At 46.9% G+C, this 15,049-nt stretch overlaps 1 protein-coding gene across 1 annotated transcript in view; it reads left to right on the top strand.

The window, feature by feature from the left end:
- Positions 1-15,049, top strand: part of DSCAML1 (DS cell adhesion molecule like 1) — a 339,836-nt gene that overhangs the window by 281,648 nt on the left and 43,139 nt on the right. Inside the window, exons 13-14 of the mRNA XM_044257920.1 lie at positions 368-464; positions 1,112-1,240. Coding sequence (XP_044113855.1) covers positions 368-464; positions 1,112-1,240 — 226 coding nt within the window. The remainder of the gene's footprint in view (positions 1-367; positions 465-1,111; positions 1,241-15,049) is intronic.

The following is a 15,049-nucleotide window of genomic DNA, read 5'->3' as shown; positions in this document are numbered from 1 at the left end:
CCGTCCTCAGCTCCTCCCTCCCTCTGGGACTCCTCAGTGTCTCCCCTTGTCCTGGGACCCTTGGCCATTCCCTCCTTCTTGAAACTCTTCAGCGCCCTTTCCCCTCCCTCCTGGGACCCCTCAGCTCTTTTCTTTCTTCCTCCTGGACCCCCTCAGCCCCCTCATGCCTGGACACTTCCAGCCTCCATCCTTGGAACTTTCTGGGAAGAGGAGCCCTTGACAAAGCCCCTGACGGGTCCCCCTCCCAGAAGACGTGGCCTTGCTGATCCCCTCGAGAGTGGGCCCACTTCAGCAGACAAGTTCTAATACACTCTCCCCATTTCCTCCCTCTCTCCCCATCCTCCTGCCCCTGCTGGCCACCTCCCAGCTCAAGCCAGCTGACCGTGGGGACTCTGTGTTCTTCAGCTGCCATGCCATCAACTCATATGGGGAGGACCGGGGCTTGATCCAACTCACTGTGCAAGGTACCCTCACCTGCCCTACCATTCCTAACCCCTTCCCCGGGGAGCCAGGTGCCCACTGCTAACTCCACCTCAAGATCAGGGGTTATCACCCACACCGTGAAGGAGGATGATGGGAAATGGCCCCTGGGAAGGGCCTTCCTCCACTCTTCCTTCTGGCCAGAGTTGGGGCAATACGGGCCCTTCTAGGCACACTTTAGACAGCAAGGTTTACTCTGGCACCCATCACTATAGAACACATTGCTGCTTCCAGAACTGGAGGCATCTGGGTTTGTAGGCTCAGACCCTGGAGAAAGTGAGAGAAGGGAAAGTCAAGCTGGGGAAAGTTGGGAGCCCTTCATGGAGGACAAACAGGCCATCAGGTCAGAGGAAGTCCCTACAGGAGGGCCTGTCCCCCTGCCCCCCAGGCCAAGGAAGAGAGGATAACAAAGAAGGAAACCAAGCGTGGCCCCTTCTCGGGCTCTGAACCCCACTGCTGGGCCTCCCAGTCCCCCCTTGTCCAGAGCCCAGGGTTCAGGACTCCTGGCTAGAGCACAGTTGTCACCAGTCCCCAGGAATACAGCTGAACCCTGGTCATCTCTACAGATAGGCAGGGGCCAAGCTCTCTGCTGCCATCCTCACTTCTGCTCCTTTCATCTGCCACTCCCCAGAACCCCCTGACCCACCTGAGCTGGAGATCCGAGAGGTAAAGGCTCGGAGCATGAACCTGCGCTGGACCCAGCGGTTTGATGGGAACAGCATCATCACGGGCTTTGACATCGAATACAAGAACAAATCAGGTAGGGTGAAGCCTCCGCCTTCCACGGCCCTTGTGCCCTGGCCCTGACTTTTCCCCTTTGGTGGGACAGTCCCTGAGCCTCCAAGCTGCCCAGCTAAGGCAAAGACGCCAGCACCACCAGTGTATGAACTCCTGTGGCTTGTAAGAGAGGGGATCTGGTTGGGCTAACAATTCTGTGAGAGGGGCAGATGGACCCGCAGTTGATGGGAAGGGAGGGTCAGCCCCTTCTTTCCAGAACTGTCCCTGGACCAAGATCCACAAGGTGGTCTGACTTAAAGCATGAAAAAGCCCAGAGCTAAGGGCCTATGGGCTGTGTCTGTGGGGTCAGAGACTTCATGGGTCTGGCCAGGTCATCTGGGAACTCCTGGTTTGGGATGATGGGGACGTGTGGGGGTCAGAGAGCTGGTTCTTGCTGGTCCCTGGGGGACGGAAAAGCCTGGATCTAAGTTTTGCCATCTTGGTAGCCCTTCAGAGTCTTCCCCGGGACCCTCACTAGCCCCCATGAGGCTGCCTGCCATTGTGACGCCCTGTGGAGCAGGTCTCCAGGGAAATGGGGGCTCCATGGTCAGGTGGCAGGAATGGAAAGGAGGGGGTCTCAGAGGGGACAAGAGCCCTGGAGGGGACCAAGCCACAGAAGAGCTATAGAGGTTTGTGTCTGCGTCTGTGTGACTGTCTCTGGAAGCTTTATGAGAATGGGTCACAGGGGTTCCCCCTGAGAGGGCATCTGGGGACCCTGATATGTGAGTGAGGGGAAAACCCACTCCTTGCTCTGGATGCTTTTATATCTTTGAATTCACATAAGCCTATATAAGCTTTTCAAAACAACTTAGAAATCAAATTCCAAAAAAGAGTCTGGAGCACTCAGCACCCCCAGGCCTCCTTTTGCCACCAACTCCAGCTCATTTTCCAGGTCTTAAGGTAGATCCAAGATTCTGTCTCTCCCGCGGCCTTCCAGACCCTTCCTCTGGTCCTTAGCACAGCACGTGGCCAGTGGCTGGCTGGGTGTCCTCTCCTCTGGGGGTACCAAGTCCCGGTCCCTGCTATCTTCCCAGCACCCGGTGCATGGCCCACCCCATGAAAGGCATTCAGGAGAGGGCAGCTGAGCGAGTCCCAGTGAGACACGGCAAAGCAGACCCCTTGAGAAGCAGCTCTGTCCAGGTCCCTGGGTCAGTCGCCTCAGATATGTGGTTCTACAGGGTTCTACAAGGTTCTACATCTCTGATCCAGGTTTCTACAGCTACTCGCAGAAGTGTAGGGTCTGGCTGGGGAGGAAAGTCGGGTGGCAGCCAGCCAGCCAGGAGTGGCGAAAGGAGGGGCTGCCATTCACAGGGACATCAGGGAAGCATCTCTTGTCCCTGTAGATGACACATTGAAGCTAGGACTTGGGGACTGAGAGGTGATGGGCCTGGATTCAAGGAAAGGGGAAGGGCCGAGCCCGAGTGGGGCTCTGCAGGGAGCTGTCCCGTCTAGCAGAGGCTCCTGAATATGGTTCAGAGGCGGCCTCTGGGCTGAGCTTTTACCTTATTGGAGAAGGTCACTGAGAGTTCCCAGAGAGAGAATTGGGTACCGTGGTGCCCTGGAAAGATCCAACCGGCATCCGTGGAAGAATGGGTACTTGGAAAGTGAGACGGGGCAGAGACACAGGGCCCAGAGGGGAGAGGAGGCTGACTGTGTCCATCTCACATCTCACAGCTTCCTGAGGCTGGCCCAGGAGCTACACAGGAAGGGGTGGGTCTGCAGGCCACGTCCCCATGTGGCGGTGGGCACTCTATCTCCCTGCAGCTTGCTGTGGCTGGCGGGGCTCTGCTCCGTTATTGTCGGAGGTGGGAGCGATGCCTGGTTTGTCACTCGCACCTTTGTTCCTCTGCTCCCTGTAACTGCCTCCCTGCCCTCCTCCCCTGTGCTGCTCCAAGCCCACTCGCCCCCATGGACCACACTTGAATGTGTGCAGACCTTTCCTGGGGCACCACAGAGCCAGGCGAAGCTGAGAACCTCACACATCTGGAGAGCAGGGCTGGAGAGGCAGGCAGGACAGACGCTATTTTCACAGCCCATCCGTGTCTTCCCCAGCCTCCTCTGGCTCTCCTGCAATGAACAACTACCATACTTGCTCCCAGAGCTTGGGGGTACCAGGATGGGTGGGCAGAGTGGAGGGAGGGGTAATGAAGACTCTTCCTTTATTAAGGGCTTTGCATCTGTAAAAACAAATAATAAATCACGGGATCAAGAGCACAGAGCCACTGGCGGGTCCTTTCCCCTGTCTTTGGGTTGAAGTACTCCAGACCATCCCACCCCAGTGGGCATCTGTCCCCTATCCCGGTGGGCGCTGAGGAAATGGAGTTCTGTGGGAGCTGCAGGGAGCCATGCCTGGCGCCAGGCGGAAGCCATGAGCACAGCACAACTTCCTCGTCTGCAGGGCGGGAGCGGTGGTACCGATCCTGCGGGACTGTTTTGAGGATTAAAGAGAAAACATCCAGCCCGGGGCTAGAGCAGACCTTTCATAAACGTGAGGTCCTCACTCCTGTCGAACCCCCACACCTCATATGGCAATTGCTAGTCCTGTGGGGCTTGCAGGCTGAGACAGATGTCTGTCAGTCAGCAACATGGACTGAGCGCCACTAGTTTTCTTGCAGAATCATGCAGCCGCCATGTGGTCGGGGGAGAAAAAGAAGTAGGAGGCAGAGTGTTGCCTTTGGAGCTTCTAGAGCATTTGGAATGAGAACGTCCACTGTGTACACGCACACGGGCACACGCATGCGCACATACACACACGCCTTCAGAACCATTACAAAGCACTGTCTGATCAGTTGCAACCCACCACAGACTATATTACGTGATCAATGAAAAAAACAACTCAGGGAACAGATGGGTGACTCAAAGGAAGGGGGGGGATGGGCATGTGTGCACACACGTGTGCGTGTCTGTGTGTGTGTGTCTCTCTGTGTGTGTATGTGTAAATAGATCTTCTTCCACACGTGGAGTAGTAGAACAATAACAATTCTCAAAGCAGAAGACTTGGGTTGACCCAGTGTCGGAGCTGTGTGATCGTCAGCAAGCCACTTTGGGCATCTCTTTATCTATCAAATGGGGCCAATAGCATGTCATTCTCAGGGTGGTTGTCAGGGTTAAGGGAGTGTGAGGACTTACGTGGAAGTGCTTAGCACAGAGCCTGGCACATGCCTAACTCTCCCCGGGTGCCCATCCCGTGCCTCTCTTCTCCCTCCCCTCTCTCTTCCTCCTGTCCCGAACCACACCCATGCTGGGTCCAGACCAGCTGCTCCCGACCCCCTTCCTTGCCACAGTTTTGTCTTTGCCAGATTTTCTGCTGTGTTGCTCGTCGTGCTAATTTTCCAAGGGAAATTACCAAGTCTGCCCTTTCTAAACCATCCCGCTCACGCTGACTTCTCCTGGCCCCAGGCAGCAGAGTAATAATACATGAATGCTGAATGATAAATAGCACCGTCCACACAAATCTATCAGATGGTGTGGTGCAGTTTTAAAAATGCAGACACTACATTTCGCTTCTGTTCCCCAAGTAAGGAGCGGGGATGGGTTCGTCGAAGATGGACCTCCAAGCCCAGAAGGCAGCCTCATGGTGTGAGCTGCTGGCCACCATGGAGTAAGCCTGCCTGGTGTGCTGTGTAGTTCCGTGTGAGCCGGAGTGTGGCTGTTGGAAGGACTGGTATTGGGTTGTTGTGAGCTGTCACTGTGACCCAGGGAACCTCCTCTTGGTCCTGCAGAGAGATTGCCTTTGGGAGCAGAGGGGCACTTAGGGCTGTGATACAAGGAGGAAATCACAGATGCAAGATGGATTTGTTTCCCAATCGCGGGCAGCTAAACCCTCCAGAGGTGGCTTTTGTCTGAACTGTTCCCCCTCTACAGCAAATGAGTCTCCTAAAAAAAAAAAACAGAGGCTCCATGTCCCCTGCCGGCAAGCAGCCCACAGAGTAGAAGGCACTGACATCTCCCCAGCCACTTCCTTATTTTTTTAAGAAGAATATTTTGCATCAGAAACCCTTTGATGAAGAAAGGGAGAGAGAGCCCTTAATGAAATATGTTAATCTGGGTAAGCCAGGCTCATATGAAAGGGAATATTAAAAGAGACAATATTCGCCAAAGCTAGCTCAGTACTCTGAGAGAGCTGAAAAGGGAAGAGAAGAAAATAGGGCCCCTAATTTCAGCTATTTGGGGTCAGAGAGATGGCAGTGATCAAGTTTGGAAAATCAGCTAGAGGCCTTCAGATTTGACTCTGATGCATTAGCCTGGGAGGGCTGTGGGGAGAGAGTTTTTGTGCCAACATCAAAGATGATTTGGGAACACCAGGTCAAATCCACCTGCAAATGATGGGTTTTTATAAGAGGAAAGGGGGGCCCCCTCCTGTGACTGGCAGCTGAGTGTGGCAAGAAAGGGGAAGGCAAAGCAAGGGTATTTATTGTGACTACAAAAAGCTGAGGAACTCCAAGTCCAAAGTAAAGGACAGAAAGGGGCTCCGATCCAACCAGCAGTGGGTTATAAGTGCCCAGGACATGCCAAGTGAGGGAGATGGGCAAAGATTTAGACATGGCTCCTGCCTTCAGGGAGCTTAGCATCTCCTTGGGCATTTGCTGCTGAAACCATGAGCCCCAGACAATAGAGAAGGCTGTAAATGCTGTAGGAGTTCAGAGGAAAAGAGTGGTGAAAGATAAAGCCAGAAAGGTATACACAAGCCAGATGTTGCAGGGCCTGGAGTCATGTAAAGAAATTTTGTTGTTACCCCGAAAGCAAGGAAAAACTGTTGTAGAGTTTTATGCAAGAGGGTGGCAGTACCAGATTTGTGTTAGAGGAGACCACTGTCAATGCCAAAATAGTGTTTGGCCTGTAAGAAGTGCTTGATCATATTTGTGGGATGAATGACAGCTGCAGTGTGGAGAACAGATGGAAAGGGGCACAGAGTGGGTTCTGGGAGGCTAGCTAGTTAGGATGTTATTTTCCTGGTCCAAGTGAGAGATGACAGTGGCTTGGCCTGGAGCAGGGGTAGAGATGGAGAGAAATGAGGAGATTCAAAAGAGACATGGAAAACGAAAGCTACATGGAACATGAAAGCTATAAGACTTTATAGAGAGAAAAGTCCATAATAACCCCTAGCATCCCATTTCCTGAGATAGGGACCCCAGGAAGGTAATGGGTTTATAGGATATATGGTCAAGACTTCCATCTTGGACATGTTGACTATGGACGCCTTTGAAACATTCAAGAAGAGATGTCAAAGAAACAGTTGGCTATAAAAATCTTGAGTTCATAGGAGACATCCAGCTGGGCACAATCCTTTGAGTTATCTTTGTATAGATGGAAAGAGAAGCCAAGTGTGGGGAAAGTCTACGAAGTGAGAGAAAAAGAACCTAAGATGGAGCCTGGAAGAACTCCATCTAACCATTAATGGAAGGGTAAGGGAGATGCATCTGGAAAGAAAAGAGAAAAAATAGCCTAAAGCATAAGAGAAAAGCCAGAGAGTCTTTGATCAGGGAAGCCAAGGAAAGAGTGTTTCAAGAGGAAGGGAGAGGTTCAAGTATTGAACACTTGAGAGGCCAAGTGAGAAATCAGTCTTGGTGACATGGGGTCACCTATACCATGGAGACATAATGCTGATATCATTAGGGGTGTGAGGAGTAAATGGCGAGTGTTTACATTGTCCAGACCACACCTGGTGCATCACAGATGTTTGGTAAATATTAGCACTTCTCCACTAAAGTCAGCTGGTGTGCCCCACCCCCACACTCCCCTGTGGCCCTGCTGAAGCCAGCAGGTGCATGTAGTCCTCGCTGGGGACAGCCCTAGAGCACCTAGGTCTAGTACCTAGGCAGGCTTGTGTTTCTGGGCCCCATGGATCTGAAACAATCAGAGAGAAAATTGTTGACAGGCTGTCACCCCCAGGATACTGCACAGACAGCAGACTGAAACACAACCCAGTCTTCCTGTGCAAAACACCTATTTTCTTCTCTTGGAGCTTCAGCCTGCAGGACAGGCTTCAGGTCACATCCAGAGATTACCAAAATGTCCTAAAGGAATGTGGGCTGGGGGAAGGCCACCTTTGTGCTTTCCCTTGGTCTCATATAGCTCACCAGTACATCCCAGAAAGGAGCTCAGACATTTGTCTGGAGCCTTGATTTTTTGCAGCTTTTGCCAAGAGGACACCTCCAGATGGCCTGCTCTAGAGGTCAGCAGGGTTTGTGATTATGGTCCTATAAGACAGTATGTATCTGTATACTTTAAAAGCTGCTGTCTGAGAGTCTGGCTCCAATCAGCTTCAAAGTTAGCAGGTGCTACAATCCCTCCCTCTAAAACACTGACGGATCTTGGCACGCCATCAATATCTGGGACCTATCAAGAATAAACTTTGCTTAGACAATCACAAAGGTTCAAGAGACAACAACCAAGGGCTAGGGCAAGGAGAAACAATCTGGTTCATCTCCAACACAAGACCCCCTCAAGACAGGAAGAGGTGGCCATTTTACCTAATACATACAAACAAACATGAAGAGTTAAGCAAGATGAAGAAACAGAGATATATATTCCAAATGAAAGAACAAGATAAAACCCCAGAAAAAAAAGAAACTTATTGGAGGTAAATAACTTACCCGATAAAGAAGTTCAGAAGAATGGTCATCAAGATGCTCATAGAACTTAGGAGAAGAATGGATGAGCACAGTGAAGACCTCAACAAAGACATAAAAAATATTTTTAAAGTACCAAACAGAAGCCACAGAGCTGAAGAACACACTAGAGGCCTTCAACAGAAGACTAGACAAAGCAGAAGAAAAGATCAGTGACCTGGAAGACAGGGCAGTGTAACTCTCCCAAACAGAGCAGCAAAAAGATAGAAGTATTTATAAAAGTGAAGACAGCTTAAGGGACCTGTGGAACAGTAGCAAGCAGAGTAACACTCACATTATAGGGCTCCTCAAGAGGAAATAAATGGGGGTGCCTGGGTGGCTCAGTGGGTTAAGCCTCTGTCTTTGGCTCAGGTCATGATCTCAGGGTTCTTGGATCGATTCCCGCATTGGGCTCTCTGCTCAACAGGGAGCGTGCTTCCTCCTCTCTCTTCTCTCTGCCTGCCTCCCTGCCTACTTGTGATCTCTCTGTCAAATAAATAAATAAATAATCTTTTAAAAAAAAAATAAAAAGGAAATAAATGGGCAGAAGACTTAATTGAAGTCATAATGGCTGAAAACTTCCCTAACCTGGGTAGGGAAACAGACATCCAGATCTGGACAGCCCAGAGAAGTCTAGAGAAGATAAACCCAAAGAGACCCACACCAAGACGCATTATAATTAAAATGTCAAAAATTAAAGATAAAGGGAAAATCTTTAAGACTTTAAGAGAAAAACAACTTGTTATGTACAAGGGAAACCCCATAAGACTATCAGCAGATTTCTCAGAAACTTTGTGGATCTAAAGCAAGCAGTATGACCAAGTCAAAGTGTCAAGAAAAATCCAACCAAGAATACTCTGCCAGGCAAGGTCATCATTCACAATTGAAGGAGAGACGAAGAGTTACCCAGACAAGCAAAAGCTAAATGAGTTGCTCACCACTAAACTAGTCTTACAACAAATGTTAAAGGACTTCTTCAAGCTAAAGAGTGGGGGCACTAATTAATAACAAGAAAACATATGAAAGTAAAAAATCTCACAGGTAAAGGTAAATATACAGTAAATGTCATGGTTAATCACTTATAAAGCTAGTATGAAGTCTAAAAGACAAAAGTAGTAAAAATATCTCTAACAAAAGTAGTAAAAATATCTCTAACTACGATAACAAGTTAAGGGATACCCAGACACACAATGCAAGAGATCATGAGAAAAGAATTTAAGCACACCACTAGAGACAGTCATCGAACGACAAGTGAAGAGCAAAAGAAGAAATGGAGAGAAAGTACAGAACAGGTGGAAAACAATTACTGAGTCGCAATAAGATCATATTTATCAATAATTATGGGCATACCTGGGAGACATTGGTGGTTCAGATAACCAAGGTAAAGCAGGACATACAAAAGTTATGCATGTTGCATGCTGTAGTCTTTTGAGTGTGCAAGAACATTATGTTTTTTAAAAACAATGTATTGTAGGGGCACGTGGGTGGCTCAGTGAGTTAAAGCTTCTGCCTTCAGCTCAGGTCGTGATCTCAGGTTCCTGGGATTGAGCCCTGCATCAGGTTCTCTGCTCAATGGGGAGCCTGCTTCCCCTTCTCTCTCTGCCTGCCTCTCTGCCTACTTGTGATCTCTGTCTGTCAAATAAATAAATCTTAAAAAGAAAAACAATGTATTATTTTTTAAAAAAAGTGCTAACCATCATCTGAGCTTTCAGCAAGTCATAATCTTTTTGCTGATGGAGGGTCCTGCCTCGGTGTTGATGGCTGTTGACTCAGTAGGGTGCAGGTTGCTGAAGGCTAGGGTGGCTGTGGCAGGCTCTTAAAATAAGACAACAATGAGGTTTTCCACATCAATCAGCTCTTCCTTCCACAGTTTCTCTGTAGTATGCAATGGTATTTGATAGTATTTTACCCGTAGTAGAACTTCTTTCAGAATTGGAGTCAGTCCTCTCAAACCTGCCACTGCTTGATCAGCTAAGTTAGTGTAATATTCTAAATCCTTTGCTGTCGCTGCAACAATCTTCCCAGGATCTCCCCCAGGAGCAGAGTGTAGACACCACTTTCTGTGCTGGTCCGTGAGAAGCAGCCCCTCCCGCATTCAGGTTTATCACGAGACTGTAGCAACTCGTCCCATCTTCAGGCTCCACTTCTGACTCTAGTTCCCTTGCTGTTTCCGCCACATCTGCAGCTACTTCCTCCGCTGAAGTCTTGGGCTCCTCAAAGTCTACATGAGGGTTGCAATCAAATTCTTCCCAACTCCTCTTAATGTTGGTATTTTCACCTCTTTCCATGAATCATGAATGCTCTTAATGGTTTCTAGAATGGTAAACCCTTTCTGGAAGATTTTCTATTTACTGTGCTCAGATCCATCAAAGGAATCACTATCTATGGCATCTATAGCCTTATGAGATGTATTTCTTAAAATAACAAGACTTGAAAGTTGAAATGATTCCTCAATCCATGGGCTGCAGTATGGATGTTGTATTCGCAGGCATGAAAATGACATTCATTGTCCATCTCCATCAGACCTCTTGTCAGGTGCATTGTCAACGAACAGTAATATTTTGAAATAAATCTTTTGTCTGAGCAGTATGTCTCAACAGTGGGCTTAAAATATTCAGCAAACCCTGTTATAAACAGATGTGCCAGCATCCACGCTTTGTTGTTCCATTTCTAGAGCAAAGGCAGAGTCAATTTAGCATAATTCTTAATTTTCTTATGGAAAAAAAAAATAGGCTGCACACCCAATGTGGAGCCCAACAAGGAACTTGAACTCACAACTCTGAAATCAAGACTTGAGCTGAGATCAAGAGCTGGACACTTAACCAACTCAGCCACCTGGGCACCCCTAGCATAATTCTTAGGGGTCCCAGGATTGGGGGTGTTAAATGAGCAGTGGCTTCAACTTAAAGTCACCAGCTACATTAGCCCCTAAACAGAGAGTCGCCTGTCCTTTGAAGCTTTGAAGCAGGGCACTGACTTCCCCTCTCTAGCTATGAAAGTCCTAGATGGCATCTTCCAGTAGGTCGACTATCTGAGCTAGGTCTTCTGGAAAACTCGCTGCAGCTTCCACATCAGCTCTTTCTGCTTCACCTTGCACGTCTAGGTTACAGAGATGGCTTCTTTCCTTAAACCTCATGAACCAAACTCTACAAGCTTGATATTTTTCTTCTGCAGCTTCTCCACCTCCCTCAGCCTTCAAAGAATTGAATAAACAAGAAATAACAAGTGTTGGCAAGGATGTGAAGGGGAAAAAAAGAGAACTTTCTTATACTGTTCGTGAGACTGTAAGTTGTGGCAGCCACTGTGGAAAACATTACAGAGATTTCTCGAAAAATTGAAAGTGGCATTATTATATCATTCAGCATTTCCACTTCTTAGGTATTTATCCAAAGAAAACAAAAATACTAATTTGAAAATACACAGGCACCCCATGTTTATTGCTGCGTAATTTACAATAGCCAAGTTGGAAGTCCATCAGTAAATGAGTGGATGGAGAAATGGGGGGGGGGACACACACACATACATCACACACACAATGGAACAAAACTCAGCCATAAAAGATAGTGAGATCCTGCCGTCTGCACCACCATGGATGGACCTGGAAGGTATTATGCTAAGTGGAATAGGTCAGACAGAAAAAGACAAAAAAAAACATGATTTCATTTATATGCAGAATTTGAAAACAAAACACATAAGAAAATACATAATAAACCTCATGGGTGCAGGGAACTGACTGGTGGTTATTGGGTTCTGAGGGCAGATGAAACGGGTGAAGGACATCAGGGGGTACACATTTCCAGTCATAAAGTAAATAAGTCATGGGGATATAATGTACAGTACCTTGACTGTAGACCACAATATCGTATCACATGTTTGAAAGTTGCTAAGAGACTGAGTGTTGAGTGTTGAGGGTTCTCATCATAAGAAGAAAAGTTTGGGGGTGCCGGGGTGGCTCAGTCAGTTGAGCATCTGACTCTTGACCTCTGCTCATGTCTTGATCTCGCAGCTGTGAGTTCAAGCCTCATGTTGGGCTCCATGCTGGGTGTGGAGCCTACATTTTTTAAAAAAAGAAAGAATAGAAAAGAAAAGAAAACGAAAGAAAAGAAAAGAAAAAGATTTTATAACTCTGTATAGTGGCAGATAGTAGCTAGACTTAAAGTAGTGATTTCTGCACAACTTATGTAAATATCAAAACATTATGCCATATACCTGAGACTAATATAATGTTATATGTCAATTACACCTCAAGAAAATAAAATTCTATGAGGTAAATAGATATATGAAACTATTTTACTGTTGAGGAACTGGGGCCTATAGACTTGAAACTTCTTTTTTTTTTAAAAAAAAAAAAGATTTAGTTATTTGAGCGAGAGGGAAAGAGCATGAGTGAAGTAGGGGCAGAGGCAGAGAGAGAGAGAGAAGCAGACTCCCCCACAGAGCATGGAGCCCAACACAGGGCTCGATCCTAGGACCCTGAGACTTGAAATTTCCAACTTAATTCCTACAAAGAAAAAGGAAATTTCAAAGAGGAACAGAGGATTTGATTTTCTCATTTTAAGGAGGTTTATGGTGTCGCAATGAAATCTCTTGAGTCTGAACTTTGGAAGGTCCTGTCTGAAGCCTCCATAGGATTGGAAGTGACTCAGGAGAACATGCATGGTATCTGTCTCCAGTGTTCCTGGGATTCCTAAACCAAATCCCACTATCTCAACCGCGTACCTCTCCAATTCTTACATGAGGCAACACAGAACTCTAAAAATGACTTAGCGTAGAATTCCTTGGAAGCATGCACAGATTTCCCAGGCCCCCATGAGCAATGGATTGGCAGCTGCATTGGGCTGGCCCGCACAGTCCAAGGGGTTTGGGGGCTTGAGTGTGAATGTGATGGGAGACCACTGACTGAGCAGAAGGAGATGCCCAAAGGGTTTAAGAGACGGTAAAAGTGGGCGCCTGGGTGGCTCAGTGGTTAAGCCGCTGCCTTCGGCTCAGGTCATGATCTCAGAGTCCTGGGATCGAGTCCCACATCGGGCTCTCTGCTCAGCAGGGAGCCTGCTTCCCTCTCTCTCTCTCTGCCTGCCTCTCTGACTACTTGTGATCTCTCTCTGTCAAATAAATAAATAAAATCTTTAAAAAAAAAAAAAAGAGACGGTAAAAGTTGGGCAGATGTCCTTCTTTAGCAGCAACAGAAAACTTAGGTGTCTCAAAAATCATTTCCATTAAACAGACCTTCCCAAATCGTATTTTAAGGTCTGGCTTCCTCTGTGACCCTTGGCCCACTCCCACCCCCCTGGGTTTTTGGTTCCTGTTTCGTTTCTCCTCACGTTCCTGGGCTCCTTCTTTTGCTCCAAAAAGGTGACCAGGTTTGGCTTAGAGGCAAAAAGTCCTATTTATTAGAGGAAACAGAGTCTGGTTGAGGATTCTCCAATCTCCAGTGGAGTGTTGTGTACTATATGAAGGTGACAAGAGAGGACATTGTGGGATATTTGAATATTCTAGGATGTGATTTCCCGAAACACTGTTCCCTGACGGCACCTTTACTGTTGCTAGGACAGTGAACATTTCAGATCCTGAGTTCCACTCCTAAGTATGACTGGGTCAGAAATAAGGTGGGGAAACTGGATGTTAGGGCAGAAGCAACACTATGTGATACCACTGAATTTCTAGAATTACCACTAAGCTTGAGTAAGGGATTCAGGTTACCTCAGGAAAGATGAAGCTTAAAGTTATGATGAAACATCACGAAGTCTTCCTTTTCTATGCCAACAAACTCCCAATACGTCCCTGAAAGCAGGGATCTAAAACTCTGTCGTAGGAAGCTGAAGCTCCCAGGAGGCTTCACAGATAATGGAGCCAAAACCCAGACAGTGGACTTAGCCACGGAGGCCAGGTTCCTGTAAGCTCTCCCGTGTGACATCCCTGTCATCCCACTCCTCATAGGACACCTCTATGACCACACCCCTGAATGGCAGCAGTCCCTGGGGTTCAAAACAGGTTACCACGTGGCCATGGACAGAGACCGTCCTTTGACCTAAAATGAGACAAGAGACTTACAAGAACTTGTTGGGACTTCAGAAAGTGTCCTGAATTATCCAATAAAATCATTTTTTAACACATTAATATCCTCTAACCCTGAGGAAAGAAGATGACACACAGTCCACAAAAATCACTGTGGGGACTTCACTGTTCTGGAAGATAAATTATAAAATTAAGTCCTCAACACAGGCATACATGTTTCTGAGTGTTATATTTATAGCCTATAGGATGAATGGTGTGTATTTCTGAGATGGGAAAGTTACGGTGAGTTAGAAGTGTACTCAAATTTTAATACATAGGGAACACACTAGAGACCTTGAAAACATCCAGATTCTTATCTTTTTTAAAGATTTTATTTATTTATTTGACAGAGAGAGCGACAGTGAGAGAGGGAACACAAGCAAGAGGAGTGGGAGAGGGAGAAGCAGGCTTCCCGCCAAGCAGGGATCCTGATGCAGGGCTCGATCCCAGGACCCTGGGATCATGACTCAAGCCGAAGGCAGATGCTTAATGACTGAGCCACCCAGGTGCCTCAAAAACATCCAGATTCTATCTAGCTCAGGAGTTCTGGGGTGGGATCTGAGTTTCCTCATTTTTAACGAGTGAGGCCAATGTCTCTGGTCCAGTGGAAGTTATATGGAATTCACAGGCCTAATAGATGGTGAACATAGCAACAACAAACCTTTTTGAAAATCTACTATATACCACATATCTCTCTACCAGTTTTTTATATATTAATGCATGAACCACGTAAATCATCTGAGAATAATAATATTATTCTTTCTGTTTTCTGAGACTATTTTGTCAAATATCCAGTAAATAGTAAAGCCTGGGTTTTACTCCAATATGTCTTAAGTAGAATTATCTGAAAAGAACATACAAACCAATGCACAGAGACAGCCTTAATGAATGTCTGTAGCAGTTTCCATTAACCGAGAAGAATAATAGAAACACGTTAAGATGGTAACAAGAAAGAATGAATCAAATAATGTTAACATTTTATGTACATAGACATATATAAAAATAGGAACAAGGTACACACTAAAAGTGATAGAGAAGAAAATGTTCCTGTCCGTGAGATCAAGATTATTTTCAATTGTGTAAATCTTATAAATCTATTTTTAGATGATGTTCTCTGCATTTTGCAA

The sequence above is a fragment of the Neovison vison genome, chromosome 7 (assembly GCF_020171115.1).
Source record: "Neovison vison isolate M4711 chromosome 7, ASM_NN_V1, whole genome shotgun sequence".
Classification (NCBI taxonomy): domain Eukaryota; kingdom Metazoa; phylum Chordata; class Mammalia; order Carnivora; family Mustelidae; genus Neogale; species Neogale vison.
The sequence above is the reverse complement of the archived record's forward strand: the minus strand, read 5'-3'. Positions and strand labels throughout refer to the sequence as shown.